The following is a 27,647-nucleotide window of genomic DNA, read 5'->3' as shown; positions in this document are numbered from 1 at the left end:
GATCATTGAAAAGAGATAATGTATTATTTTTTGAGAAAATGTTAATCACGCAAATAAAATACGGTTTTGCATGTCAATTCAAAAATTATTGTGATCATTATTTATTTACTCGTCTGAATGCATTTCACCTGTGACAGAGTGCCAACTCTTCCTCTGTTGCCAAGCGAGCTGGTATCCGATGGCAACGGGACAGCAGGCCCAACTCCTCATGTCGGGAAAAGATCCGGGAAATTCTCTGAGGGAGCTCTGGGTGATGGCTGTAGGAATCAATACATCCTCATCTTATGTATTATGCACAACCAAATAACCAAAAATACACACAAATGAAAAAAACTGTCACTTTTCAGCTGTCACTTGGTTATTGTGGTGCTTATGTTATGAAAGCAGGAGTCCCTCTCACCCATCCCACATGTTGTGATGAAGCATCATTCTCTGGTCATAAACTAGCCCAGTGATTGGAGAAGAAACCTTCACGTCTGCACATACTGGAGCGGGCAGGGTAGAGTCATCGGACAGAGGACCCCCCTCTGAAGGTCATCAAACACACATTCAAGAGCCAAGAAAACATACAAAGCTTTCACCAAGGTGCCAGTTGTAACAAATGATTGGCACTTTGAATGCTTGAGCAAATATGACGTTGGATATTGTTTACTGGTTTGTAGCTAAGCGCTAACTTTTTATCTAAAGATGACATGATAATATAATTTCCCAATGAAATCACAATGACCAATGAATTTCCATGCTGTTTCAAATAACTTACATATACATATACAGTAAAACCTAAATTTATTCATACACCTTCAATATTTTCTCACATGATCACACTAAAGTTTAGAAAATTGTAATAAAATATCACAAGAACTCATAGAACTTAGATCACAGATTAAAACTTTGTCAGAATTCATTCATCTTGATAATGTCAGATAATTTTGATAAAAAGGTATGTAATGGATTAGTCAACCAATCAGCTGTTAGCTGTTTAATTTAAGTACACAATTAGATCATATTAATCTAGGTCAACCAATGAGCAAGCAATGCTTCATTTTGTTTAGTCTGTCGTGTAAAAGGTTATCGCATTAACAATAAATGAAAAAAACACTTCATCAAAACATGCTCAGGTCAAAGTGTCTGAATAATGTTGGTCCCAAATCTTTATACATTTTTTCCACTGAATGAAGAATTGTTGGGTATAATATGTCAGTTTACTTTATTTTTGCTGTCCTCACTTACATAAATGAACTATTAGTGTCCTGCACCCACTAGTAAACAATTATATCTAGTGTCTGAATAATTTTTGGTTTGACTATGTGTTAACATATTTAGATGAGAGAGAGAGAGAGAGAGAGAGAGAGAGAGAGAGAGAGAGAGAGAGAGAGAGAGAGAGAGAGAGAGAGAGAGAGAGAGAGAGAGAGAAAATATTTGTAGTTAAGATTTTCGAATTTTACAAAATTTCTATATACCAACTTATTTATGATACACTTTTCTTAATCACTAGATGTATAAATAGTTTTTATTATTTTTCATGATTGCATCAAAACAATATGGTGATCTGAATTTTTAATGATCTAATTATTTTGGTTCTTACCAAAAGTCTGAAGACTCTTCCAAAATGGATACAAGGCAGAGATGGTCTTTGAGATGGACTTCAGGGCACTGCAATAAAAAACACCCCCCAAAAAAACAAAGAAAATAGGAAGTAAGAGATAGAAATGTAAAAGAATATAGGCAGATGTGCTCCTCAGTTCACTCACTTCTCACTTGGAGCACCAGGAGAGGGCAGGTGAGGGCAGGGGTCACCAAGCAATGACCTCACACTAGCGCAAACACCCTCTGCTGTGGACTGGAGGCTATACCCACCCTAACAGATGAAATTGTGTGTGTGAGATGTTAACCAAAATAAAGATGTTTTTCTTTCTTATGGCATAATATGATCATACCTCCAGAGCTAGCACGAGGCGGCCCTGTGCTACACCTTTCAGCATATGGGTCAGGATGGAGAAACATTGTGGACTCACTCGCATCTCACCCTAGACACGCAAAACACTTTAAATAATTAACATAATGGAATGAATTTTGGAAAATTATATTAGATGGATTGAAGCTGTGCATCACACCTTTGGGTCACCGATCACAGAGTCAAAGCCGGCCGCTACTAACACCAGTTGAGGCTGAAACTGTGAAGAACATACATAAGAGATCACTCATTAATAGACGATAAAACATTAATTTAGATGTGCAGGTGACTGATATGAAAGGTGTACCTCATATGCTACAGGCAGGAGGAGCTGCTGGAAAGCTGTGATGTAATCCCCATCTTCCATCCCTACCTGGAGTTAAATAAAGAGATCAGGCCACAGTCAGCAGCTCCTACACAGACCATATCCTCTCACACTTCTTTATTTTTTCCTTTATAGTCCACTATTAATGTTAGTCAAGGTGGTAAGTTAGTTTCAAATGACCATTTTTAACCTCAGCTGTGAAATTTAACACGTCTAAGTACTTCTACATGCAATTGTAAATCGGTTAACCTCTCGAAGTCACATAAACATTGAAAAGCGGAGAAAATTAGCATGGTGTACCTTGTTCCAGGGCAGGTTAATATTGTAGCCCTGACCTGCTCCTGAACCCACCGAGCTGCTGTCAGACTCCTTGAGATGCGGCCAGAACGAGCCATCTTCATATCTGTGCACTGAGAAATACAGCACACTGCCACACAGGAGGAAAGAGATGAGATGCCAGACGTTATATACATCCCAAGTGACACACTATCTAATATACTATGCACCATGTATATCCGTGTAGTGTATACATTTTATAAGGTTTTATCTTTCACTGTCAGAGTCTGACAGCCCCTCCGACTCCTCTAAGTTATTAGAGCTTGCTAGCTTGGTACATAATCCACAAGAACAAAGTTCGTTCTGGCCAGGACATTCCACACTTCAAGAAAAAAAGCAGGTGCCAAACATGTCCGTTTCTCTGCATTAACCCCTCCTACTTTAAATGTCTGGCCAATCACATAATAGTTCTCATACACCCACAAGAAAAAGTTCTGCTCTGACGATGTGTCGAGAACAAGGTGCGAGAACTCCCAAACCAGGGCTGTGAGAACAAAATTACGTCATTTTGTTTTCCCAGCCCTGGGAGCGAGAACTATTTATCTGTTCTTGTGTAGTATGTAATGGCCTTAAAGCTGGTAAAGCGTCCATCAGTCCACACTAGTGTTGTCAAAAGTACCGACCGCAATACCAAATCGGTACAGAAATGTTAAAAATGTGACGCTTCGAGCGCTGTTGAGCTGTAATTGTAAACACCTGACTGGTCATTGTGCTCACGCGCTCATCGGATGTGCCTGTGATTGGCTACAATGATTTAAACGCTCTGTGTGTATCTGTGCAAGCGCTCCGTGAAAAGCGTCATTGATGTATTTTTACAACATGTTTGTGAAGCGCTGATCAAAGTAGCCAATCATAGACCTATTTGATGAGCGCGTGAGCACAATGGCCAGTCAGAGGTGTTTACGATTCCGCTCAACAGCACTCAAAGAGTCATATTTTTAACATTTCAGTACCGATTTGGTATCGCGGTCGGTACTTTTGACAACACTAGTCCACACTTCGTTTTTTGGGTCCATCAGCTGGGTATTTAAAGTGTATTTATTCTATTTTGTAATTTTTAGTGTGAAGACACTGCTCGGACTATATGTAAACTAAAAAATGTTACAGAATAGTACACTAATTGAGACGCACCTATTCATACAGAATATTTGTGATATGATGTGTGCAAATGTACCTGGGATCCTCTTCAAAAATATACTGGATTCCCTGTCCATGATGCACGTCCCAATCCACAATTAGAACTCTGCATGATTGGAAAAGCAACAATCCATGTTATAGATTCTCAAACCATAAACTTCATTAAAGACAACAGGAAAATTGCATTTAAAAGACATTCACCTTCTGTAATGTGACATTTTTTGAATATTCAGTGGTATAAATGAAAACAGAACCAACTAATATTACTGGCTAATATTTGAGTATGTCAATGGAAAAATTAAAGACATTTCAGAGGTGGCGAAAGTCATTACATTTGATGAAAGACTATGAAAACATTTTTATCACTAGAGATCATCAAACATGCTCTGATGAATTGCTCACAATGGCCCTCATTTATCAAAAGTGCGTACACCAAATTTCCAGCGTACACCTTGCGTACACCCAAACCCACGGTGACTTTGAGATTTATCAATATGGACGTTGGCGTACGGCACGCTCAAATCCTACGCCAGCTCAGGAGGTGGTGTACGCACGTTTGAGTTAGTGGGAAAATGCGCAGAAAAACAATTCCTAACACCACAAACGCACTGACAAAGATATGCTATATGACCCACTGTTAAAAACCACAAAAACAACATTCAGTGTTTATTTTTGTGCAACATGAACGTCAATGTTTAATTTGTGTGACTTTACCAAAGCGTTTGATTTGTAGGAATATGTAATCCTCCAGTCGCGAGCCTGTGCGCTTTATCTGACGTTTCAGGCCCGCCTGGCCCGGCAGCTGCGCACGGACTAGTACTAAAATAATTCAGACTGACAAAATAATAAAAATGACCTTCTTCTTTTAAATAATAATAAAATCAATAAAAACGGCATTTTCTTCTAAATAACAAGCGTCATTAAGAATAATAATCATAAATATAGCTGCAAGCAGCCATTATCGGGGCCAAGCGCAAAGAAGAAGACAAGACATGCCAGCATGGCTGGAAGTCTCAAGCCAACTGCAACAATGAGCCATTAAGGACCTATTAAGTTGATTTTAGGCAAAATAGCAGTCAAATTTTAAATACAGTCAATAATAATGGTTTAATGGTTTATCACTTTCGACCAATAGGTGTCACTGTTACGAAACTGATGTGGTTTAGTCAGATTGAGATGACAATGACACATGCAAAGTTTGGTGTCAATATGTCAAAGCATTGCAGAGATACAGCCTCAAGAGTAATTTTTGCATCATGGCTCAACTCTGTTGCAGTGGTATATGAAAACTGTTTTGTCTATCAATCCGAAATCCATAAGTATTTGTCAGCATGGTCTGAAGACGATACGGATCAATTTTGGTGAAAATCGGACAAACGGTCTAGGATGAGTTTGAAAAAGTAGATTTTTAACAAATAACAAGATGGAGCACAGATATGTTTGCAAAATATGGCAAAATTGGTATCTATCTTCTCGGCATGAGCCAATGAATGTATTATGACCAGTCTCATTACAATAGGCTAATTTAATCAAAAGTTATTAGCATTTTTGTACATTTTATTACAACTTTTGACCACAAGGTGGCGCTGCCCCGAAACTTTTTGAATATCTTCGGGACATAGAGCGGAAGACACATACCGAGTTTTGTAATGATACACTAGTGCATTCTTAAATTATAGCATTAGCATTTTAAACCGTAATACTGCATTGAAGTCAATGGGAATTTCATGTTTTGTTTTATTATAGCGCCACCAAGAGGCACAATCCCACCAATTTTTTTATGTGTCCTCGTAGTGAGCCCATACATATGTGTGTCAAGTTTGGTGAAAATATTTCATTTTGTTTTGGAGTTATAGACATTTATATGAAAAAACACGTAAAAAATGACTGACACCTGACTTTGATTGGATTTTACTACCCCTTACTATCAATATTTTGAGATTTGGGCATTGGCGTATAGCTATCGACCTATGTTTCCGAACTTCTGAGGCTGGTTTCGTCTCGATCGGACTAGCGGTTTCGAAGATATCAGCAAATGTTTTTTAAGCACTAAATTACAACTCTGCGCAAACCATATGCCGAAACCTGGCAAGTCTGGTATCGTTGGAGTCGGCAAGGATTCAGGAGACCAAAAAACACACTCCCATCAAAATATGTCAACCACACCCAAAGTTATAAGCGTTTGAAAAAAAAAATTCTCCACTAGGTGGCGCTGTTTCGAAACTTCTCAGGCTACTTCAGGGCATCGTGGTGATGACCCATACCAAGTTTCATAACAATCTGTTCATGCGTTCATAAAATACAGCATTTTTGCACATAATTCAAAATGGCCGACATCCAAAATGGCCGACATGGTAAAATTGGATATCAGTCGACTCGGCATGACGCCCTGAATCTAATGAGACCAATTTTATGATTTTTGGATAAACGGTTCAGAAGTTATAAGCCAAAATAGGCATTTTTCGTATCTCCGGACAGGTAGGTGGCGCTGCGCCGAAACGCTGCATGTTGCTTCAAGTCATGCTTGTGATGACATGTACCAAGGTTGGTTTGAATACGATAAAGCGTTGCGGAGATATAGCCTTTAGTGTGTTTTTGCAACCTCCACGTAAAATTTGTTTGTGCGTTTATTGAAAACGATTGGACGAATCAACTTGAATTCCATAACTTTTTGTCAACATGCTCTGAAGATGATCCGTTTCAATTTTCGTGAAAATCGGAGCAACGGCCTAGGAGGAGTTCGAAAAAGTAGGTTTTTCAGAAAATTCAAAATGGCGGGAAAATTTGCATACCGGAAAATGACATCATAGGGTGAAATCGAATCGGCTTGAGCCAAGGAATCCGATGAAAAAAGAATTTTGTTTCTAGCCCTTAGGGGTCAAAAGTTATAAGCATAAATATGAGTGAAACTTTGGACAGGTGGTGGCGCTAGAGGGATTGAGTTAGAGGCACCAAATTTGCTATAGTGACAGCTCAGACTGGCCTCTATGAGTGTGCCAAATTTCACAACTTTTTACCATACGGTTCTATGGGCTGCCAGAGACTCCTATGGCGGAAGAAAAAGAAGAAGAAGAAGAAGCAGAATAATAATAATAGGAACACTAACGATTTCAATAGGTGCCTCCGCACCTTCGGTGCTTGGCCCCTAAATATAGCTGCAAGCAGCCATTATCGGGGCCAAGCGCAAAGAAGAAGACAAGACATGCCAGCATGGCTGGAAGTCTCAAGCCAACTGCAACAATGAGCCATTAAGGACCTATTAAGTTGATTTTAGGCAAAATAGCAGTCAAATTTTAAATACAGTCAATAATAATGGTTTAATGGTTTATCACTTTCGACCAATAGGTGTCACTGTTACGAAACTGATGTGGTTTAGTCAGATTGAGATGACAATGACACATGCAAAGTTTGGTGTCAATATGTCAAAGCATTGCAGAGATACAGCCTCAAGAGTAATTTTTGCATCATGGCTCAACTCTGTTGCAGTGGTATATGAAAACTGTTTTGTCTATCAATCCGAAATCCATAACTATTTGTCAGCATGGTCTGAAGACGATACGGATCAATTTTGGTGAAAATCGGACAAACGGTCTAGGATGAGTTTGAAAAAGTAGGTTTTTAACAAATAACAAGACGGAGGACAGATAGGTTTGCAAAATATGGCACAATTGGTATCCATGTTCTCGGCATGAGCCATTGACTGTATTATGACCAGTTTCATTACAATGGGTTAATTTAATCAAAAGTTATTCGCATTTCTGTACATTTTATTACAACTTTTGACCACAAGGTGGCGCTACCCCGAAACTTTTTGAGTATCTTCGGGACATGGAGCGGAAGACACATACCGAGTTTTGTAACGATACGCTAATGCATTCTTAAATTATAGCATTAGCATTTTAAACCATAATACTGCATTGAAGTCAATGGGAATTTCATGTTTTGTTTTATTATAGCGCCACCAAGAGGCACAATCCCACCAATTTTTTTATGTGTCCTCATAGTGAGCCCATACATATGTGTGTCAAGTTTGGTGAAAATATCTCATTTTGTTTTGGAGTTATAGACATTTATATGAAAAAACACGTAAAAAAGGACTGACACCTGACTTTGATTGGATTTTACTACCCCTTACTATCAATATTTTGACATTTGGGCATTAGCGTATAGCTATCGACCTATGTTTCCGAACTTCTGAGGCTGGTTTCGTCTCGATCGGACTAGCGGTTTCGAAGATATCAGCAAATGTTTTTTAAGCACTAAATTACAACTCTGCGCAAACCATATGCCGAAACCTGGCAAGTCTGGTATCGTTGGAGTCGGCAAGGATTCAGGAGACCAAAAAACACACTCCCATCAAAATATGTCAACCACACCCAAAGTTATAAGCGTTTGAAAAAAAAAATTCTCCACTAGGTGGCGCTGTTTCGAAACTTCTCAGGCTACTTCAGGGCATCGTGGTGATGACCCATACCAAGTTTCATAACAATCTGTTCATGCGTTCATAAAATACAGCATTTTTGCACATAATTCAAAATGGCCGACATCCAAAATGGCCGACATGGTAAAATTGGATATCAGTCGACTCGGCATGACGCCCTGAATCTAATGAGACCAATTTTATGATTTTTGGATAAACGGTTCAGAAGTTATAAGCCAAAATAGGCATTTTTCGTATCTCCGGACAGGTAGGTGGCGCTGCGCCGAAACGCTGCATGTTGCTTCAAGTCATGCTTGTGATGACATGTACCAAGGTTGGTTTGAATACGATAAAGCGTTGCGGAGATATAGCCTTTAGTGTGTTTTTGCAACCTCCACGTAAAATTTGTTTGTGCGTTTATTGAAAACGATTGGACGAATCAACTTGAATTCCATAACTTTTTGTCAAGATGCTCTGAAGATGATCTGTTTCAATTTTCGTGAAAATCGGAGCAACGGCCTAGGAGGAGTTCGAAAAAGTAGGTTTTTCAGAAAATTCAAAATGGCGGGAAAATTTGCATACCGGAAAATGACATCATAGGGTGAAATCGAATCGGCTTGAGCCAAGGAATCCGATGAAAAAAGAATTTTGTTTCTAGCCCTTAGGGGTCAAAAGTTATAAGCATAAATATGAGTGAAACTTTGGACAGGTGGTGGCGCTAGAGGGATTGAGTTAGAGGCACCAAATTTGCTATAGTGACAGCTCAGACTGGCCTCTATGAGTGTGCCAAATTTCACAACTTTTTACCATACGGTTCTATGGGCTGCCAGAGACTCCTATGGCGGAAGAAGAAGAAGAAGAAGAAGAAGAAGAAGCAGAATAATAAATATAGCTGCAAGCAGCCATTATCGGGGCCAAGCGCAAAGAAGAAGACAAGACATGCCAGCATGGCTGGAAGTCTCAAGCCAACTGCAACAATGAGCCATTAAGGACCTATTAAGTTGATTTTAGGCAAAATAGCAGTCAAATTTTAAATACAGTCAATAATAATGGTTTAATGGTTTATCACTTTCGACCAATAGGTGTCACTGTTACGAAACTGATGTGGTTTAGTCAGATTGAGATGACAATGACACATGCAAAGTTTGGTGTCAATATGTCAAAGCATTGCAGAGATACAGCCTCAAGAGTAATTTTTGCATCATGGCTCAACTCTGTTGCAGTGGTATATGAAAACTGTTTTGTCTATCAATCCGAAATCCATAAGTATTTGTCAGCATGGTCTGAAGACGATACGGATCAATTTTGGTGAAAATCGGACAAACGGTCTAGGATGAGTTTGAAAAAGTAGATTTTTAACAAATAACAAGATGGAGCACAGATATGTTTGCAAAATATGGCAAAATTGGTATCTATCTTCTCGGCATGAGCCAATGAATGTATTATGACCAGTCTCATTACAATAGGCTAATTTAATCAAAAGTTATTAGCATTTTTGTACATTTTATTACAACTTTTGACCACAAGGTGGCGCTGCCCCGAAACTTTTTGAATATCTTCGGGACATAGAGCGGAAGACACATACCGAGTTTTGTAATGATACACTAGTGCATTCTTAAATTATAGCATTAGCATTTTAAACCGTAATACTGCATTGAAGTCAATGGGAATTTCATGTTTTGTTTTATTATAGCGCCACCAAGAGGCACAATCCCACCAATTTTTTTATGTGTCCTCGTAGTGAGCCCATACATATGTGTGTCAAGTTTGGTGAAAATATTTCATTTTGTTTTGGAGTTATAGACATTTATATGAAAAAACACGTAAAAAATGACTGACACCTGACTTTGATTGGATTTTACTACCCCTTACTATCAATATTTTGAGATTTGGGCATTGGCGTATAGCTATCGACCTATGTTTCCGAACTTCTGAGGCTGGTTTCGTCTCGATCGGACTAGCGGTTTCGAAGATATCAGCAAATGTTTTTTAAGCACTAAATTACAACTCTGCGCAAACCATATGCCGAAACCTGGCAAGTCTGGTATCGTTGGAGTCGGCAAGGATTCAGGAGACCAAAAAACACACTCCCATCAAAATATGTCAACCACACCCAAAGTTATAAGCGTTTGAAAAAAAAAATTCTCCACTAGGTGGCGCTGTTTCGAAACTTCTCAGGCTACTTCAGGGCATCGTGGTGATGACCCATACCAAGTTTCATAACAATCTGTTCATGCGTTCATAAAATACAGCATTTTTGCACATAATTCAAAATGGCCGACATCCAAAATGGCCGACATGGTAAAATTGGATATCAGTCGACTCGGCATGACGCCCTGAATCTAATGAGACCAATTTTATGATTTTTGGATAAACGGTTCAGAAGTTATAAGCCAAAATAGGCATTTTTCGTATCTCCGGACAGGTAGGTGGCGCTGCGCCGAAACGCTGCATGTTGCTTCAAGTCATGCTTGTGATGACATGTACCAAGGTTGGTTTGAATACGATAAAGCGTTGCGGAGATATAGCCTTTAGTGTGTTTTTGCAACCTCCACGTAAAATTTGTTTGTGCGTTTATTGAAAACGATTAGACGAATCAACTTGAATTCCATAACTTTTTGTCAACATGCTCTGAAGATGATCTGTTTCAATTTTCGTGAAAATCGGAGCAACGGCCTAGGAGGAGTTCGAAAAAGTAGGTTTTTCAGAAAATTCAAAATGGCGGGAAAATTTGCATACCGGAAAATGACATCATAGGGTGAAATCGAATCGGCTTGAGCCAAGGAATCCGATGAAAAAAGAATTTTGTTTCTAGCCCTTAGGGGTCAAAAGTTATAAGCATAAATATGAGTGAAACTTTGGACAGGTGGTGGCGCTAGAGGGATTGAGTTAGAGGCACCAAATTTGCTATAGTGACAGCTCAGACTGGCCTCTATGAGTGTGCCAAATTTCACAACTTTTTACCATACGGTTCTATGGGCTGCCAGAGACTCCTATGGCGGAAGAAGAAGAAGAAGAAGAAGAAGAAGAAGAAGAAGAAGAAGAAGAAGCAGAATAATAACAAGCAGCCATTATCGGGGCCAAGCGCAAAGAAGAAGACAAGACATGCCAGCATGGCTGGAAGTCTCAAGCCAACTGCAACAATGAGCCATTAAGGACCTATTAAGTTGATTTTAGGCAAAATAGCAGTAAAATTTTAAATACAGTCAATAATAATGGTTTAATGGTTTATCACTTTCGACCAATAGGTGTCACTGTTACGAAACTGATGTGGTTTAGTCAGATTGAGATGACAATGACACATGCAAAGTTTGGTGTCAATATGTCAAAGCATTGCAGAGATACAGCCTCAAGAGTCATTTTTGCATCATGGCTCAACTCTGTTGCAGTGGTATATGAAAACTGTTTTGTCTATCAATCCGAAATCCATAACTATTTGTCAGCATGGTCTGAAGACGATACGGATCAATTTTGGTGAAAATCGGACAAACGGTCTAGGATGAGTTTGAAAAAGTAGATTTTTAACAAATAACAAGATGGAGCACAGATATGTTTGCAAAATATGGCAAAATTGGTATCTATCTTCTCGGCATGAGCCAATGAATGTATTATGACCAGTCTCATTACAATAGGCTAATTTAATCAAAAGTTATTAGCATTTTTGTACATTTTATTACAACTTTTGACCACAAGGTGGCGCTGCCCCGAAACTTTTTGAATATCTTCGGGACATAGAGCGGAAGACACATACCGAGTTTTGTAATGATACACTAGTGCATTCTTAAATTATAGCATTAGCATTTTAAACCGTAATACTGCATTGAAGTCAATGGGAATTTCATGTTTTGTTTTATTAAAGCGCCACCAAGAGGCACAATCCCACCAATTTTTTTATGTGTCCTCGTAGTGAGCCCATACATATGTGTGTCAAGTTTGGTGAAAATATTTCATTTTGTTTTGGAGTTATAGACATTTATATGAAAAAACACGTAAAAAATGACTGACACCTGACTTTGATTGGATTTTACTACCCCTTACTATCAATATTTTGAGATTTGGGCATTAGCGTATAGCTATCGACCTATGTTTCCGAACTTCTGAGGCTGGTTTCGTCTCGATCGGACTAGCGGTTTCGAAGATATCAGCAAATGTTTTTTAAGCACTAAATTACAACTCTGCGCAAACCATATGCCGAAACCTGGCAAGTCTGGTATCGTTGGAGTCGGCAAGGATTCAGGAGACCAAAAAACACACTCCCATCAAAATATGTCAACCACACCCAAAGTTATAAGCGTTTGAAAAAAAAAATTCTCCACTAGGTGGCGCTGTTTCGAAACTTCTCAGGCTACTTCAGGGCATCGTGGTGATGACCCATACCAAGTTTCATAACAATCTGTTCATGCGTTCATAAAATACAGCATTTTTGCACATAATTCAAAATGGCCGACATCCAAAATGGCCGACATGGTAAAATTGGATATCAGTCGACTCGGCATGACGCCCTGAATCTAATGAGACCAATTTTATGATTTTTGGATAAACGGTTCAGAAGTTATAAGCCAAAATAGGCATTTTTCGTATCTCCGGACAGGTAGGTGGCGCTGCGCCGAAACGCTGCATGTTGCTTCAAGTCATGCTTGTGATGACATGTACCAAGGTTGGTTTGAATACGATAAAGCGTTGCGGAGATATAGCCTTTAGTGTGTTTTTGCAACCTCCACGTAAAATTTGTTTGTGCGTTTATTGAAAACGATTGGACGAATCAACTTGAATTCCATAACTTTTTGTCAACATGCTCTGAAGATGATCTGTTTCAATTTTCGTGAAAATCGGAGCAACGGCCTAGGAGGAGTTCGAAAAAGTAGGTTTTTCAGAAAATTCAAAATGGCGGGAAAATTTGCATACCGGAAAATGACATCATAGGGTGAAATCGAATCGGCTTGAGCCAAGGAATCCGATGAAAAAAGAATTTTGTTTCTAGCCCTTAGGGGTCAAAAGTTATAAGCATAAATATAGCTGCAAGCAGCCATTATCGGGGCCAAGCGCAAAGAAGAAGACAAGACATGCCAGCATGGCTGGAAGTCTCAAGCCAACTGCAACAATGAGCCATTAAGGACCTATTAAGTTGATTTTAGGCAAAATAGCAGTCAAATTTTAAATACAGTCAATAATAATGGTTTAATGGTTTATCACTTTCGACCAATAGGTGTCACTGTTACGAAACTGATGTGGTTTAGTCAGATTGAGATGACAATGACACATGCAAAGTTTGGTGTCAATATGTCAAAGCATTGCAGAGATACAGCCTCAAGAGTAATTTTTGCATCATGGCTCAACTCTGTTGCAGTGGTATATGAAAACTGTTTTGTCTATCAATCCGAAATCCATAAGTATTTGTCAGCATGGTCTGAAGACGATACGGATCAATTTTGGTGAAAATCGGACAAACGGTCTAGGATGAGTTTGAAAAAGTAGATTTTTAACAAATAACAAGATGGAGCACAGATATGTTTGCAAAATATGGCAAAATTGGCATCTATCTTCTCGGCATGAGCCAATGAATGTATCATGACCAGTCTCATTACAATAGGCTAATTTAATCAAAAGTTATTAGCATTTTTGTACATTTTATTACAACTTTTGACCACAAGGTGGCGCTGCCCCGAAACTTTTTGAATATCTTCGGGACATAGAGCGGAAGACACATACCGAGTTTTGTAATGATACACTAGTGCATTCTTAAATTATAGCATTAGCATTTTAAACCGTAATACTGCATTGAAGTCAATGGGAATTTCATGTTTTGTTTTATTATAGCGCCACCAAGAGGCACAATCCCACCAATTTTTTTATGTGTCCTCGTAGTGAGCCCATACATATGTGTGTCAAGTTTGGTGAAAATATTTCATTTTGTTTTGGAGTTATAGACATTTATATGAAAAAACACGTAAAAAATGACTGACACCTGACTTTGATTGGATTTTACTACCCCTTACTATCAATATTTTGAGATTTGGGCATTAGCGTATAGCTATCGACCTATGTTTCCGAACTTCTGAGGCTGGTTTCGTCTCGATCGGACTAGCGGTTTCGAAGATATCAGCAAATGTTTTTTAAGCACTAAATTACAACTCTGCGCAAACCATATGCCGAAACCTAGCAAGTCTGGTATCGTTGGAGTCGGCAAGGATTCAGGAGACCAAAAAACACACTCCCATCAAAATATGTCAACCACACCCAAAGTTATAAGCGTTTGAAAAAAAAAATTCTCCACTAGGTGGCGCTGTTTCGAAACTTCTCAGGCTACTTCAGGGCATCGTGGTGATGACCCATACCAAGTTTCATAACAATCTGTTCATGCGTTCATAAAATACAGCATTTTTGCACATAATTCAAAATGGCCGACATCCAAAATGGCCGACATGGTAAAATTGGATATCAGTCGACTCGGCATGACGCCCTGAATCTAATGAGACCAATTTTATGATTTTTGGATAAACGGTTCAGAAGTTATAAGCCAAAATAGGCATTTTTCGTATCTCCGGACAGGTAGGTGGCGCTGCGCCGAAACGCTGCATGTTGCTTCAAGTCATGCTTGTGATGACATGTACCAAGGTTGGTTTGAATACGATAAAGCGTTGCGGAGATATAGCCTTTAGTGTGTTTTTGCAACCTCCACGTAAAATTTGTTTGTGCGTTTATTGAAAACGATTGGACGAATCAACTTGAATTCCATAACTTTTTGTCAACATGCTCTGAAGATGATCTGTTTCAATTTTCGTGAAAATCGGAGCAACGGCCTAGGAGGAGTTCGAAAAAGTAGGTTTTTCAGAAAATTCAAAATGGCGGGAAAATTTGCATACCGGAAAATGACATCATAGGGTGAAATCGAATCGGCTTGAGCCAAGGAATCCGATGAAAAAAGAATTTTGTTTCTAGCCCTTAGGGGTCAAAAGTTATAAGCATAAATATGAGTGAAACTTTGGACAGGTGGTGGCGCTAGAGGGATTGAGTTAGAGGCACCAAATTTGCTATAGTGACAGCTCAGACTGGCCTCTATGAGTGTGCCAAATTTCACAACTTTTTACCATACGGTTCTATGGGCTGCCAGAGACTCCTATGGCGGAAGAAGAAGAAGAAGAAGAAGAAGAAGAAGAAGAAGAAGCAGAATAATAATAATAGGAACACTAACGATTTCAATAGGTGCCTCCGCACCTTCGGTGCTTGGCCCCTAAATATGAGTGAAACTTTGGACAGGTGGTGGCGCTAGAGGGATTGAGTTAGAGGCACCAAATTTGCTATAGTGACAGCTCAGACTGGCCTCTATGAGTGTGCCAAATTTCACAACTTTTTACCATACGGTTCTATGGGCTGCCAGAGACTCCTATGGCGGAAGAAGAAGAAGCAGAATAATAACAAGCAGCCATTATCGGGGCCAAGCGCAAAGAAGAAGACAAGACATGCCAGCATGGCTGGAAGTCTCAAGCCAACTGCAACAATGAGCCATTAAGGACCTATTAAGTTGATTTTAGGCAAAATAGCAGTCAAATTTTAAATACAGTCAATAATAATGGTTTAATGGTTTATCACTTTCGACCAATAGGTGTCACTGTTACGAAACTGATGTGGTTTAGTCAGATTGAGATGACAATGACACATGCAAAGTTTGGTGTCAATATGTCAAAGCATTGCAGAGATACAGCCTCAAGAGTAATTTTTGCATCATGGCTCAACTCTGTTGCAGTGGTATATGAAAACTGTTTTGTCTATCAATCCGAAATCCATAAGTATTTGTCAGCATGGTCTGAAGACGATACGGATCAATTTTGGTGAAAATCGGACAAACGGTCTAGGATGAGTTTGAAAAAGTAGATTTTTAACAAATAACAAGATGGAGCACAGATATGTTTGCAAAATATGGCAAAATTGGTATCTATCTTCTCGGCATGAGCCAATGAATGTATTATGACCAGTCTCATTACAATAGGCTAATTTAATCAAAAGTTATTAGCATTTTTGTACATTTTATTACAACTTTTGAGCACAAGGTGGCGCTGCCCCGAAACTTTTTGAATATCTTCGGGACATAGAGCGGAAGACACATACCGAGTTTTGTAATGATACACTAGTGCATTCTTAAATTATAGCATTAGCATTTTAAACCGTAATACTGCATTGAAGTCAATGGGAATTTCATGTTTTGTTTTATTATAGCGCCACCAAGAGGCACAATCCCACCAATTTTTTTATGTGTCCTCGTAGTGAGCCCATACATATGTGTGTCAAGTTTGGTGAAAATATTTCATTTTGTTTTGGAGTTATAGACATTTATATGAAAAAACACGTAAAAAATGACTGACACCTGACTTTGATTGGATTTTACTACCCCTTACTATCAATATTTTGAGATTTGGGCATTAGCGTATAGCTATCGACCTATGTTTCCGAACTTCTGAGGCTGGTTTCGTCTCGATCGGACTAGCGGTTTCGAAGATATCAGCAAATGTTTTTTAAGCACTAAATTACAACTCTGCGCAAACCATATGCCGAAACCTGGCAAGTCTGGTATCGTTGGAGTCGGCAAGGATTCAGGAGACCAAAAAACACACTCCCATCAAAATATGTCAACCACACCCAAAGTTATAAGCGTTTGAAAAAAAAAATTCTCCACTAGGTGGCGCTGTTTCGAAACTTCTCAGGCTACTTCAGGGCATCGTGGTGATGACCCATACCAAGTTTCATAACAATCTGTTCATGCGTTCATAAAATACAGCATTTTTGCACATAATTCAAAATGGCCGACATCCAAAATGGCCGACATGGTAAAATTGGATATCAGTCGACTCGGCATGACGCCCTGAATCTAATGAGACCAATTTTATGATTTTTGGATAAACGGTTCAGAAGTTATAAGCCAAAATAGGCATTTTTCGTATCTCCGGACAGGTAGGTGGCGCTGCGCCGAAACGCTGCATGTTGCTTCAAGTCATGCTTGTGATGACATGTACCAAGGTTGGTTTGAATACGATAAAGCGTTGCGGAGATATAGCCTTTAGTGTGTTTTTGCAACCTCCACGTAAAATTTGTTTGTGCGTTTATTGAAAACGATTGGACGAATCAACTTGAATTCCATAACTTTTTGTCAACATGCTCTGAAGATGATCTGTTTCAATTTTCGTGAAAATCGGAGCAACGGCCTAGGAGGAGTTCGAAAAAGTAGGTTTTTCAGAAAATTCAAAATGGCGGGAAAATTTGCATACCGGAAAATGACATCATAGGGTGAAATCGAATCGGCTTGAGCCAAGGAATCCGATGAAAAAAGAATTTTGTTTCTAGCCCTTAGGGGTCAAAAGTTATAAGCATAAATATGAGTGAAACTTTGGACAGGTGGTGGCGCTAGAGGGATTGAGTTAGAGGCACCAAATTTGCTATAGTGACAGCTCAGACTGGCCTCTATGAGTGTGCCAAATTTCACAACTTTTTACCATACGGTTCTATGGGCTGCCAGAGACTCCTATGGCGGAAAAAGAAGAAGAAGCAGAATAATAATAGGAACACTAACGATTTCAATAGGTGCCTCCGCACCTTCGGTGCTTGGCCCCTAAATATAGCTGCAAGCAGCCATTATCGGGGCCAAGCGCAAAGAAGAAGACAAGACATGCCAGCATGGCTGGAAGTCTCAAGCCAACTGCAACAATGAGCCATTAAGGACCTATTAAGTTGATTTTAGGCAAAATAGCAGTCAAATTTTAAATACAGTCAATAATAATGGTTTAATGGTTTATCACTTTCGACCAATAGGTGTCACTGTTACGAAACTGATGTGGTTTAGTCAGATTGAGATGACAATGACACATGCAAAGTTTGGTGTCAATATGTCAAAGCATTGCAGAGATACAGCCTCAAGAGTATTTTTTGCATCATGGCTCAACTCTGTTGCAGTGGTATATGAAAACTGTTTTGTCTATCAATCCGAAATCCATAACTATTTGTCAGCATGGTCTGAAGACGATACGGATCAATTTTGGTGAAAATCGGACAAACGGTCTAGGATGAGTTTGAAAAAGTAGGTTTTTAACAAATAACAAGACGGAGGACAGATAGGTTTGCAAAATATGGCACAATTGGTATCCATGTTCTCGGCATGAGCCATTGACTGTATTATGACCAGTTTCATTACAATGGGTTAATTTAATCAAAAGTTATTCGCATTTCTGTACATTTTATTACAACTTTTGACCACAAGGTGGCGCTACCCCGAAACTTTTTGAGTATCTTCAGGACATGGAGCGGAAGACACATACCGAGTTTTGTAACGATACGCTAATGCATTCTTAAATTATAGCATTAGCATTTTAAACCATAATACTGCATTGAAGTCAATGGGAATTTCATGTTTTGTTTTATTATAGCGCCACCAAGAGGCACAATCCCACCAATTTTTTTATGTGTCCTCATAGTGAGCCCATACATATGTGTGTCAAGTTTGGTGAAAATATCTCATTTTGTTTTGGAGTTATAGACATTTATATGAAAAAACACGTAAAAAAGGACTGACACCTGACTTTGATTGGATTTTACTACCCCTTACTATCAATATTTTGAGATTTGGGCATTAGCGTATAGCTATCGACCTATGTTTCCGAACTTCTGAGGCTGGTTTCGTCTCGATCGGACTAGCGGTTTCGAAGATATCAGCAAATGTTTTTTAAGCACTAAATTACAACTCTGCGCAAACCATATGCCGAAACCTGGCAAGTCTGGTATCGTTGGAGTCGGCAAGGATTCAGGAGACCAAAAAACACACTCCCATCAAAATATGTCAACCACACCCAAAGTTATAAGCGTTTGAAAAAAAAAATTCTCCACTAGGTGGCGCTGTTTCGAAACTTCTCAGGCTACTTCAGGGCATCGTGGTGATGACCCATACCAAGTTTCGTAACAATCCGTTCATGCGTTCATAAAATACAGCATTTTTGCACATAATTCAAAATGGCCGACATCCAAAATGGCCGACATGGTAAAATTGGATATCAGTCGACTCGGCATGACGCCCTGAATCTAATGAGACCAATTTTATGATTTTTGGATAAACGGTTCAGAAGTTATAAGCCAAAATATGCATTTTTCGTATCTCCGGACCAGTAGGTGGCGCTGCGCCGAAACGCTGCATGTTGCTTCAGGTCATGCTTGTGATGACATGTACCAAGTTTGGTTTGAATACGATAAAGCGTTGTGGAGATATAGCCTTTAGTGTGTTTTTGCAACCTCCACGTAAAATTTGTTTGTGCGTTTATTGAAAACGATTGGACGAATCAACTTGAATTCCATAACTTTTTGTCAACATGCTCTGAAGATGATCTGTTTCAATTTTCGTGAAAATCGGAGCAACGGCCTAGGAGGAGTTCGAAAAAGTAGGTTTTTCAGAAAATTCAAAATGGCGGGAAAATTTGCATACCGGAAAATGACATCATAGGGTGAAATCGAATCGGCTTGAGCCAAGGAATCCGATGAAAAAAGAATTTTGTTTCTAGCCCTTAGGGGTCAAAAGTTATAAGCATAAATATGAGTGAAACTTTGGACAGGTGGTGGCGCTAGAGGGATTGAGTTAGAGGCACCAAATTTGCTATAGTGACAGCTCAGACTGGCCTCTATGAGTGTGCCAAATTTCACAACTTTTTACCATACGGTTCTATGGGCTGCCAGAGACTCCTATGGCGGAAGAAAAAGAAGAAGAAGAAGAAGAAGCAGAATAATAAATATAGCTGCAAGCAGCCATTATCGGGGCCAAGCGCAAAGAAGAAGACAAGACATGCCAGCATGGCTGGAAGTCTCAAGCCAACTGCAACAATGAGCCATTAAGGACCTATTAAGTTGATTTTAGGCAAAATAGCAGTCAAATTTTAAATACAGTCAATAATAATGGTTTAATGGTTTATCACTTTCGACCAATAGGTGTCACTGTTACGAAACTGATGTGGTTTAGTCAGATTGAGATGACAATGACACATGCAAAGTTTGGTGTCAATATGTCAAAGCATTGCAGAGATACAGCCTCAAGAGTAATTTTTGCATCATGGCTCAACTCTGTTGCAGTGGTATATGAAAACTGTTTTGTCTATCAATCCGAAATTCATAAGTATTTGTCAGCATGGTCTGAAGACGATACGGATCAATTTTGGTGAAAATCGGACAAACGGTCTAGGATGAGTTTGAAAAAGTAGATTTTTAACAAATAACAAGATGGAGCACAGATATGTTTGCAAAATATGGCAAAATTGGTATCTATCTTCTCGGCATGAGCCAATGAATGTATTATGACCAGTCTCATTACAATAGGCTAATTTAATCAAAAGTTATTAGCATTTTTGTACATTTTATTACAACTTTTGACCACAAGGTGGCGCTGCCCCGAAACTTTTTGAATATCTTCGGGACATAGAGCGGAAGACACATACCGAGTTTTGTAATGATACACTAGTGCATTCTTAAATTATAGCATTAGCATTTTAAACCGTAATACTGCATTGAAGTCAATGGGAATTTCATGTTTTGTTTTATTATAGCGCCACCAAGAGGCACAATCCCACCAATTTTTTTATGTGTCCTCGTAGTGAGCCCATACATATGTGTGTCAAGTTTGGTGAAAATATTTCATTTTGTTTTGGAGTTATAGACATTTATATGAAAAAACACGTAAAAAATGACTGACACCTGACTTTGATTGGATTTTACTACCCCTTACTATCAATATTTTGAGATTTGGGCATTAGCGTATAGCTATCGACCTATGTTTCCGAACTTCTGAGGCTGGTTTCGTCTCGATCGGACTAGCGGTTTCGAAGATATCAGCAAATGTTTTTTAAGCACTAAATTACAACTCTGCGCAAACCATATGCCGAAACCTGGCAAGTCTGGTATCGTTGGAGTCGGCAAGGATTCAGGAGACCAAAAAACACACTCCCATCAAAATATGTCAACCACACCCAAAGTTATAAGCGTTTGAAAAAAAAAATTCTCCACTAGGTGGCGCTGTTTCGAAACTTCTCAGGCTACTTCAGGGCATCGTGGTGATGACCCATACCAAGTTTCATAACAATCTGTTCATGCGTTCATAAAATACAGCATTTTTGCACATAATTCAAAATGGCCGACATCCAAAATGGCCGACATGGTAAAATTGGATATCAGTCGACTCGGCATGACGCCCTGAATCTAATGAGACCAATTTTATGATTTTTGGATAAACGGTTCAGAAGTTATAAGCCAAAATAGGCATTTTTCGTATCTCCGGACAGGTAGGTGGCGCTGCGCCGAAACGCTGCATGTTGCTTCAAGTCATGCTTGTGATGACATGTACCAAGGTTGGTTTGAATACGATAAAGCGTTGCGGAGATATAGCCTTTAGTGTGTTTTTGCAACCTCCACGTAAAATTTGTTTGTGCGTTTATTGAAAACGATTGGACGAATCAACTTGAATTCCATAACTTTTTGTCAACATGCTCTGAAGATGATCTGTTTCAATTTTCGTGAAAATCGGAGCAACGGCCTAGGAGGAGTTCGAAAAAGTAGGTTTTTCAGAAAATTCAAAATGGCGGGAAAATTTGCATACCGGAAAATGACATCATAGGGTGAAATCGAATCGGCTTGAGCCAAGGAATCCGATGAAAAAAGAATTTTGTTTCTAGCCCTTAGGGGTCAAAAGTTATAAGCATAAATATGAGTGAAACTTTGGACAGGTGGTGGCGCTAGAGGGATTGAGTTAGAGGCACCAAATTTGCTATAGTGACAGCTCAGACTGGCCTCTATGAGTGTGCCAAATTTCACAACTTTTTACCATACGGTTCTATGGGCTGCCAGAGACTCCTATGGCGGAAAAAGAAGAAGAATAATAATAATAGGAACACTAACGATTTCAATAGGTGCCTCCGCACCTTCGGTGCTTGGCCCCTAATAATAGGAACACTAACAATTTCAATAGGTGCCTCCGCACCTTCGGTGCTTGGCCCCTAATAATAATAAGAAGAATCTTACAAATTGTCATGTAATTATTAATGTGAATGAATCTTACTCGACATCACATCATCATCACTATTGTACACCCCAATACATGTGCCGTGATACGAAATTAAATGCTAATTGTTTCAAAACGTGCTGTAAAATAATGCAGTGATGGTAATTTATCATCCAAACAGCTTTAAACTGCTGGAGTGCGCTTCTCAACCCCCACACTAACAGTAGCTACTCGTAATTTGGGTCCATATTTTGTTTTTGTGAGCGCCTTTATTCCCACTCTTTAAACTCCCAAATAAAACAATTTCGGGTTTTTTTCCACTTCCCTGGTGATGGTCTCGATGGGCGCATCTCAATCATCTCACTAGTCCACTAGTCAGAGCACTGATCAGGGAGTCAGCCCATTGACTTACGTCCTAATCAGTGCCCTGACTAAGTGGACTAAAGAGATGATTGAGCGCGCCCGATCTCCACGTCGGAGAAGTTTCGTTTCTTTGCCGTCTTCTGTTTGTCCATGGCGTAAAATGAGGGCGTGGGGGAGGCGGAGACTTGAATATATAGGGGCGTGTTATTCTAATGACGATCGTTTTCAGCCGCGGGATTTATCAATGGCAAGTATTGCGTACACCTGAATTGCAGAGGTGCGCACAGTTTCATAAATCAGGCGGTGAGAGGAGTGTAAGCACAATCTTACACCAACATATACACCCGTTTCTACGCAAGATTGATAAATGAGGGCCAATAAGACCAGGAAACTTTATCAACAAAGTAAATAATGTCAATTTCATAATGTCTTTAATAAATAAACCTCGGGTTTAACGGAGAAGTGCCAGACTAATATGCATATTTGAGCTGAAAGCAACTTGCACTGACACATCTTAAGAGACTTTGTTTAGTCAAGATGCACACCAGGTAAAAGCTCCTTAAATGTCCTAATTGAGCTAAGGCCTACTCCTGGCTTAATCTAACCCCATCTGTGAAACCAGGCCATAAAGTGTTACTAAATGTATGATGCTAAAGCAAAATGCAGACTCTCACCGTTTAACACCATGCTGTTTTTGAGCGTAGCGTGCTGCTATGGCCAGATTATTAAACATACAGTAGCCGTTCATCTTATCTGCCTGAGCGTGGTGACCCGGAGGCCTGCATGAATAGGGGAAAAAAACAGAAACTTAAATAGATCAATAAATAAATCTATATCAAAACACAAAGATATTAGTATTTTTCAAAAGAACAGATGCAACAAGACCTGCTGACAGAGAAGCCATTACGCAGCTGTGATGTCATCACTTTATCCACCAGCTGGAGGACTGATCCCACCGCCAGACAGGCAGAGCTGAAAAATTCCTGATGAAATTGGAAAAAAAAATAATTCTTTCTTAAATTGTTTTATAAAACAGTCACCATATTGCTTGAAAACCATAAAATAATGGCTATTTGGCCTAAGAATAGTTTATCTGATTATTATTAAAGTTCTTTTCAAGGAAAGTCTGCTCACTTATACTTGCAATGCCTCTGGGCAGCTATTTTTGGCATCACATTTCTTTCTACTTGAATGGAAAAATCCTGAAGTTGCTAAAAATGCTTGCCACACTCACATTTAAATAACATATTACAATATATTTACATGACAAGCCACATAAATGTTATTTCATATGCTTAAATGGCATTAAAATGCTTATATGTTTATATATATATATATATATATATATATATATATATATATATATATATATATATATATATATATATATATATATATATATATCACGTGCTATCCTGAGGGCATCTAGACACTGACTTCTAATGGCAGCCGCAGTGATGGCACTTTAAATTAAAAGGTGGGACTTACAGTATTCTGCGTATATTGCACTTTCTTACGCTCGTAATAATATGAGCACATCGTCTTATCTATATATGAAACATTGAAGCCTTTTATCATGTTGCTGTTGTAATCATTCAATAAAAAGAAAAAAGCCAGAGGCCGAGTGCACAGTTATTTTATTTTTGTTTTATGATTAAGAACATATGGTTAATTTTAACCTTTTTGGTTAATATTGATTGGTTGACTCTAATAAGTGCATTAGGATTGTGATTTTTATGAACAATTACAATTTGGAACTGGAATCCACACGCAATAAATTCCAGGTCTGGAAAAGACACGCGATTAGGTGACTTACAGGATGCAGGTAGACGGAGTCGTATTTATCAGAGAGAGTCTTCAGCTCCTCCTCCTTCATGTTCACTGTGGATTTCATCAGCTCTACATAATCCTTTCTATCATACACAACACATTTCCCCATGTTACATAGGATAATCACAAAACAAAATCAACCCAATTAACAGCATCAATGCGTATAAACTTACTTATGAACGAGTAATAGCTCATCTTCTGATACAGCTCGGGCCTGAAACACAAAGTTAAACTATTTAAAACTGCTCAAAGTAATTCAAAATTCAACATAATGAATAATATCACTACAGGAGTGTCTCTACCTCTACTCGGACACAGCGTCCCAGCAAACCCTCCGTCTCCAGCGTCTCCATTACAGTGCTCACTCTCGCTGGACACTCAGGGTGACTGTGAACACAAAAAACCCAATCCGCTGTTATATAAGAACTTTAATAATCTAAAACTAAGTAAACTTAGTATTGTACGTGAAATTAAAAATCAAGAATAGGTGCAGCATTTACTGACGAATTTCATATAATGAATTATAATTGAACCATTCTGAAGCATCACCTAGCATCCCAGAGGCAGTGAAAGTGAGTGAAGGCATCGACGTAGACAAGACCTGTTCCCGTTGCTGTTCCACGCAAATCCTAAAAAAACATGCCAAGAACATTCAAACAGCTGTTTCAGAAGCACTCTATCCACATGCATGCAATGCCACACTGGTAACATACATTACTGCATTTACATACATTTAGATTTATGCATTTGGCAGACGCTTTTATCCAAATCGACTTACATTCCATTTAAAGTACACATTTTTGTAAGTTCTTGTACTTACTTGTACTTAAGTACTGCATGCACATTACTGAATTTTAATAATCAACTCCATACACAACAACACCATAGACATGCAGTAGTGATAATGTTGGGGAACTACTTTGAAATGGTCTTTCAAAGTACACACCAAAAGCTACTTGTAATTTAAAGTAGTTAAGTACAGTAGAGCTAGCATTCTGAGTGCATAAACTACATGCCAAGGCAAGAATTGGGAAAATTGGTCAGGGGGATAAATTGTTAGGAAATTAATGTTGCAATGACAAAAACCTTTATACTTTATTTATTTTATTTTATATAGTAATTTCTTGGCAAAAAGAAAACAGTGACTTAAAAGTGTTTACCAGGTTTTCTAGATCATTGGTCATCTGCTCCTCCGCTTTGCTCCGATCCATTCTCCCCTTCCTCCGTGCCTCCTGTAGATTCTTCTTATGGTTCGGGTTGTTGTTTTCTCTCTGAAGAGCACAAATGTTTTGTTTTTTTAGAGAGAATTAAACATGGCAGAAGCCTACACTCTTTAAAACAGGAATCCAAATAAAGCTAGCTCCCACATCTGACCTTTAAAAATGAGCAAAACAGAGCACGACGAGATCAAGTGGGCAAACTTCACCAAGATCTGTGGATTATTAACTACTCATGCACAAACTGATTAAAACGCCAAGCGCGGATTCAACCGAGGGGGCCCGTTCAAATTTTTGGTTACACTTTATTTTAAGGTGTCATTGTTAAAGTGCAATTATATATTTAAAGACAGCACTTACTATAGGGTTAGGGAAGGATTAGGGTTTGGTTGAGGGTTAGTTGCATGTAATTATGCATTAATTACTGTTATCACTATGGTAAGTAAATGTAACAAGGACACTTCAAAATAAAGTGTTACCATTTGTTTTTTTGTTTCGTTTTGTTTTTTGCATGTGGGCCCAGGGCTGACTTGATACAGCAATGTAATGAAGAGTACACATTCTCTCACTTTGGTTTCTGGTGTTCCTCTTGGAGAACGAGTAGAACCTTTGCATTCTGGGACAGGATCCATCAGTGGAGGATTTTACTGATCCACACCAAAGACCTTAAAAAAAGTGACAGTGACAGGTGCTCAAAATATTTACATCAAAAGTCCAAACTTGGGTTAATTGTGTGGTGTACAAAAAAAGAAAGTTCTGTTTGAAAGAACTAATAGTTTAATAATAAAATGGAGGTTATCGCAGATGCTACACTTGTTTGTTTGTTTTTGGGTTTTTGTATATACAGAATAAATGATCAATAAATTTGCTGTGTTAAGTCATGTTTAAGCTGTGGATGTGAACAAAATAAATAGCAGTTCAATACCCAGTAGATCTTTTAAGAGATTTCATTTTTGTTTTCTGATTCTTTATTACCAATATGACGATACATGAAATTAACTAAAAGGTAGATACTTAATAATATCTGAAAACAATATAAAATCATTCTACTTCTGAATCACTCTACTCCACAAATTCAATATCAAGAGCAAAATATTTAATAAGATGACCAAATAGACTATAAAAATGCAAACGTCTAGAAAATGTTGACATGTCACTAGAAAGGTATAACATTTTTTACTTACTGCTTTCAGAAATGTGTGATGTGTATGATCCGATGTGTGTAAGAACAGAACGGTTGTCAGATTTTGTGCTGTTGGCAAAAACACACTTTGAAATTTGTTTTTTATGAGAAATACCAAGCTGCCAGTGATTTAAGCCCTCAAGCTGTTTTGCTTTCCTAAGTGTCCGGTGCCTGTTATTATTCTCTGGATTGGACATAAAAGTGGAAAATAGTCGTAGCCAAATTGGGACGGCATAGCAAAAACAACTGTAAGATATGTATTCATACGAAAGAGAGCACAATAACGTTTTTGTTTGGAAATGCTAAAAGCTAACTCACGCCCAACTATGCACAGGATGTCGCCAAGAACGGTTTTCTCTGAGGCATAAAGTAGTTCCCCCGGTAGGGGGCGCGTGGAGGCTCAGCCAGCACAATCAGAGCCCGTCCCACGGGCAGCATTTCTACATTTATTTTAGCGTAAAACGTCTAATTTCAAATCATGTGGCTTAAAGGAAAATTTTTCACAGCAAGCTCTATAAAATGATACTTCCAGTCAACACAAACGACTGTGATCGGTCCATGATCTCGTCGATATTAACCCGACTAATTTAAAAAGGCAAAATTGGTCCAATTAATGGCGAATATACCGTGTCGTAAACGGCGTACTAAACCAATTAAAAAACACTTCCCGGGTGTTTAGCTCCACTTCTTTCAGGAATGACTAACTATCAACTGCCATTCTTCCCACTTATATTTCTATGAGGCGCGCGAGCACTGACAGGCGCACTGAAATTACGTCAGTGACGCAGAGCGCGTGCTCGCTGTAACGCTGGAGGTCACTGTTGCATATTTAACAAGCGATAACATGAAAATATTGATTTCGGAACCG

The 27,647-nt window shown here is 38.8% G+C and overlaps 1 protein-coding gene across 2 annotated transcripts in view; it reads right to left on the bottom strand.

The window, feature by feature from the left end:
• hdac6 (histone deacetylase 6) overlaps nucleotides 1–27,169 on the bottom strand; it is a 45,544-nt gene extending 18,375 nt beyond the window's left edge. Inside the window, exons 1-19 of one of the 2 annotated variants that reach the window (XM_067414392.1) lie at nucleotides 27,098–27,169; nucleotides 26,781–26,848; nucleotides 26,166–26,261; nucleotides 25,540–25,650; nucleotides 24,929–25,008; nucleotides 24,682–24,766; nucleotides 24,553–24,593; nucleotides 24,366–24,462; nucleotides 23,435–23,532; nucleotides 23,224–23,328; nucleotides 3,790–3,858; nucleotides 2,580–2,706; nucleotides 2,262–2,327; nucleotides 2,115–2,174; nucleotides 1,938–2,027; nucleotides 1,752–1,858; nucleotides 1,586–1,653; nucleotides 401–527; nucleotides 129–257 (exon numbers count right to left, since the gene is read on the bottom strand). In XM_067414392.1, coding sequence (XP_067270493.1) covers nucleotides 129–257; nucleotides 401–527; nucleotides 1,586–1,653; nucleotides 1,752–1,858; nucleotides 1,938–2,027; nucleotides 2,115–2,174; nucleotides 2,262–2,327; nucleotides 2,580–2,706; nucleotides 3,790–3,858; nucleotides 23,224–23,328; nucleotides 23,435–23,532; nucleotides 24,366–24,462; nucleotides 24,553–24,593; nucleotides 24,682–24,766; nucleotides 24,929–25,008; nucleotides 25,540–25,650; nucleotides 26,166–26,228 — 1,523 coding nt within the window. In that variant the 5' untranslated portion in view covers nucleotides 26,229–26,261; nucleotides 26,781–26,848; nucleotides 27,098–27,169. Of the gene's footprint in view, nucleotides 1–128; nucleotides 258–400; nucleotides 528–1,585; nucleotides 1,654–1,751; nucleotides 1,859–1,937; nucleotides 2,028–2,114; nucleotides 2,175–2,261; nucleotides 2,328–2,579; nucleotides 2,707–3,789; nucleotides 3,859–23,223; nucleotides 23,329–23,434; nucleotides 23,533–24,365; nucleotides 24,463–24,552; nucleotides 24,594–24,681; nucleotides 24,767–24,928; nucleotides 25,009–25,539; nucleotides 25,651–26,165; nucleotides 26,262–26,780 lie in introns of both variants that reach the window. The other variant, XM_067414391.1, reaches the window with a different exon arrangement.
• Between the last annotated feature and the right edge of the window lie 478 nt (nucleotides 27,170–27,647).

The sequence above is a fragment of the Pseudorasbora parva genome, chromosome 13 (assembly GCF_024679245.1).
Source record: "Pseudorasbora parva isolate DD20220531a chromosome 13, ASM2467924v1, whole genome shotgun sequence".
Classification (NCBI taxonomy): Eukaryota; Metazoa; Chordata; class Actinopteri; order Cypriniformes; family Gobionidae; genus Pseudorasbora; species Pseudorasbora parva.
Note: the sequence above shows the minus strand (reverse complement) of the source record. Positions and strands in the feature narration are given on the sequence as shown.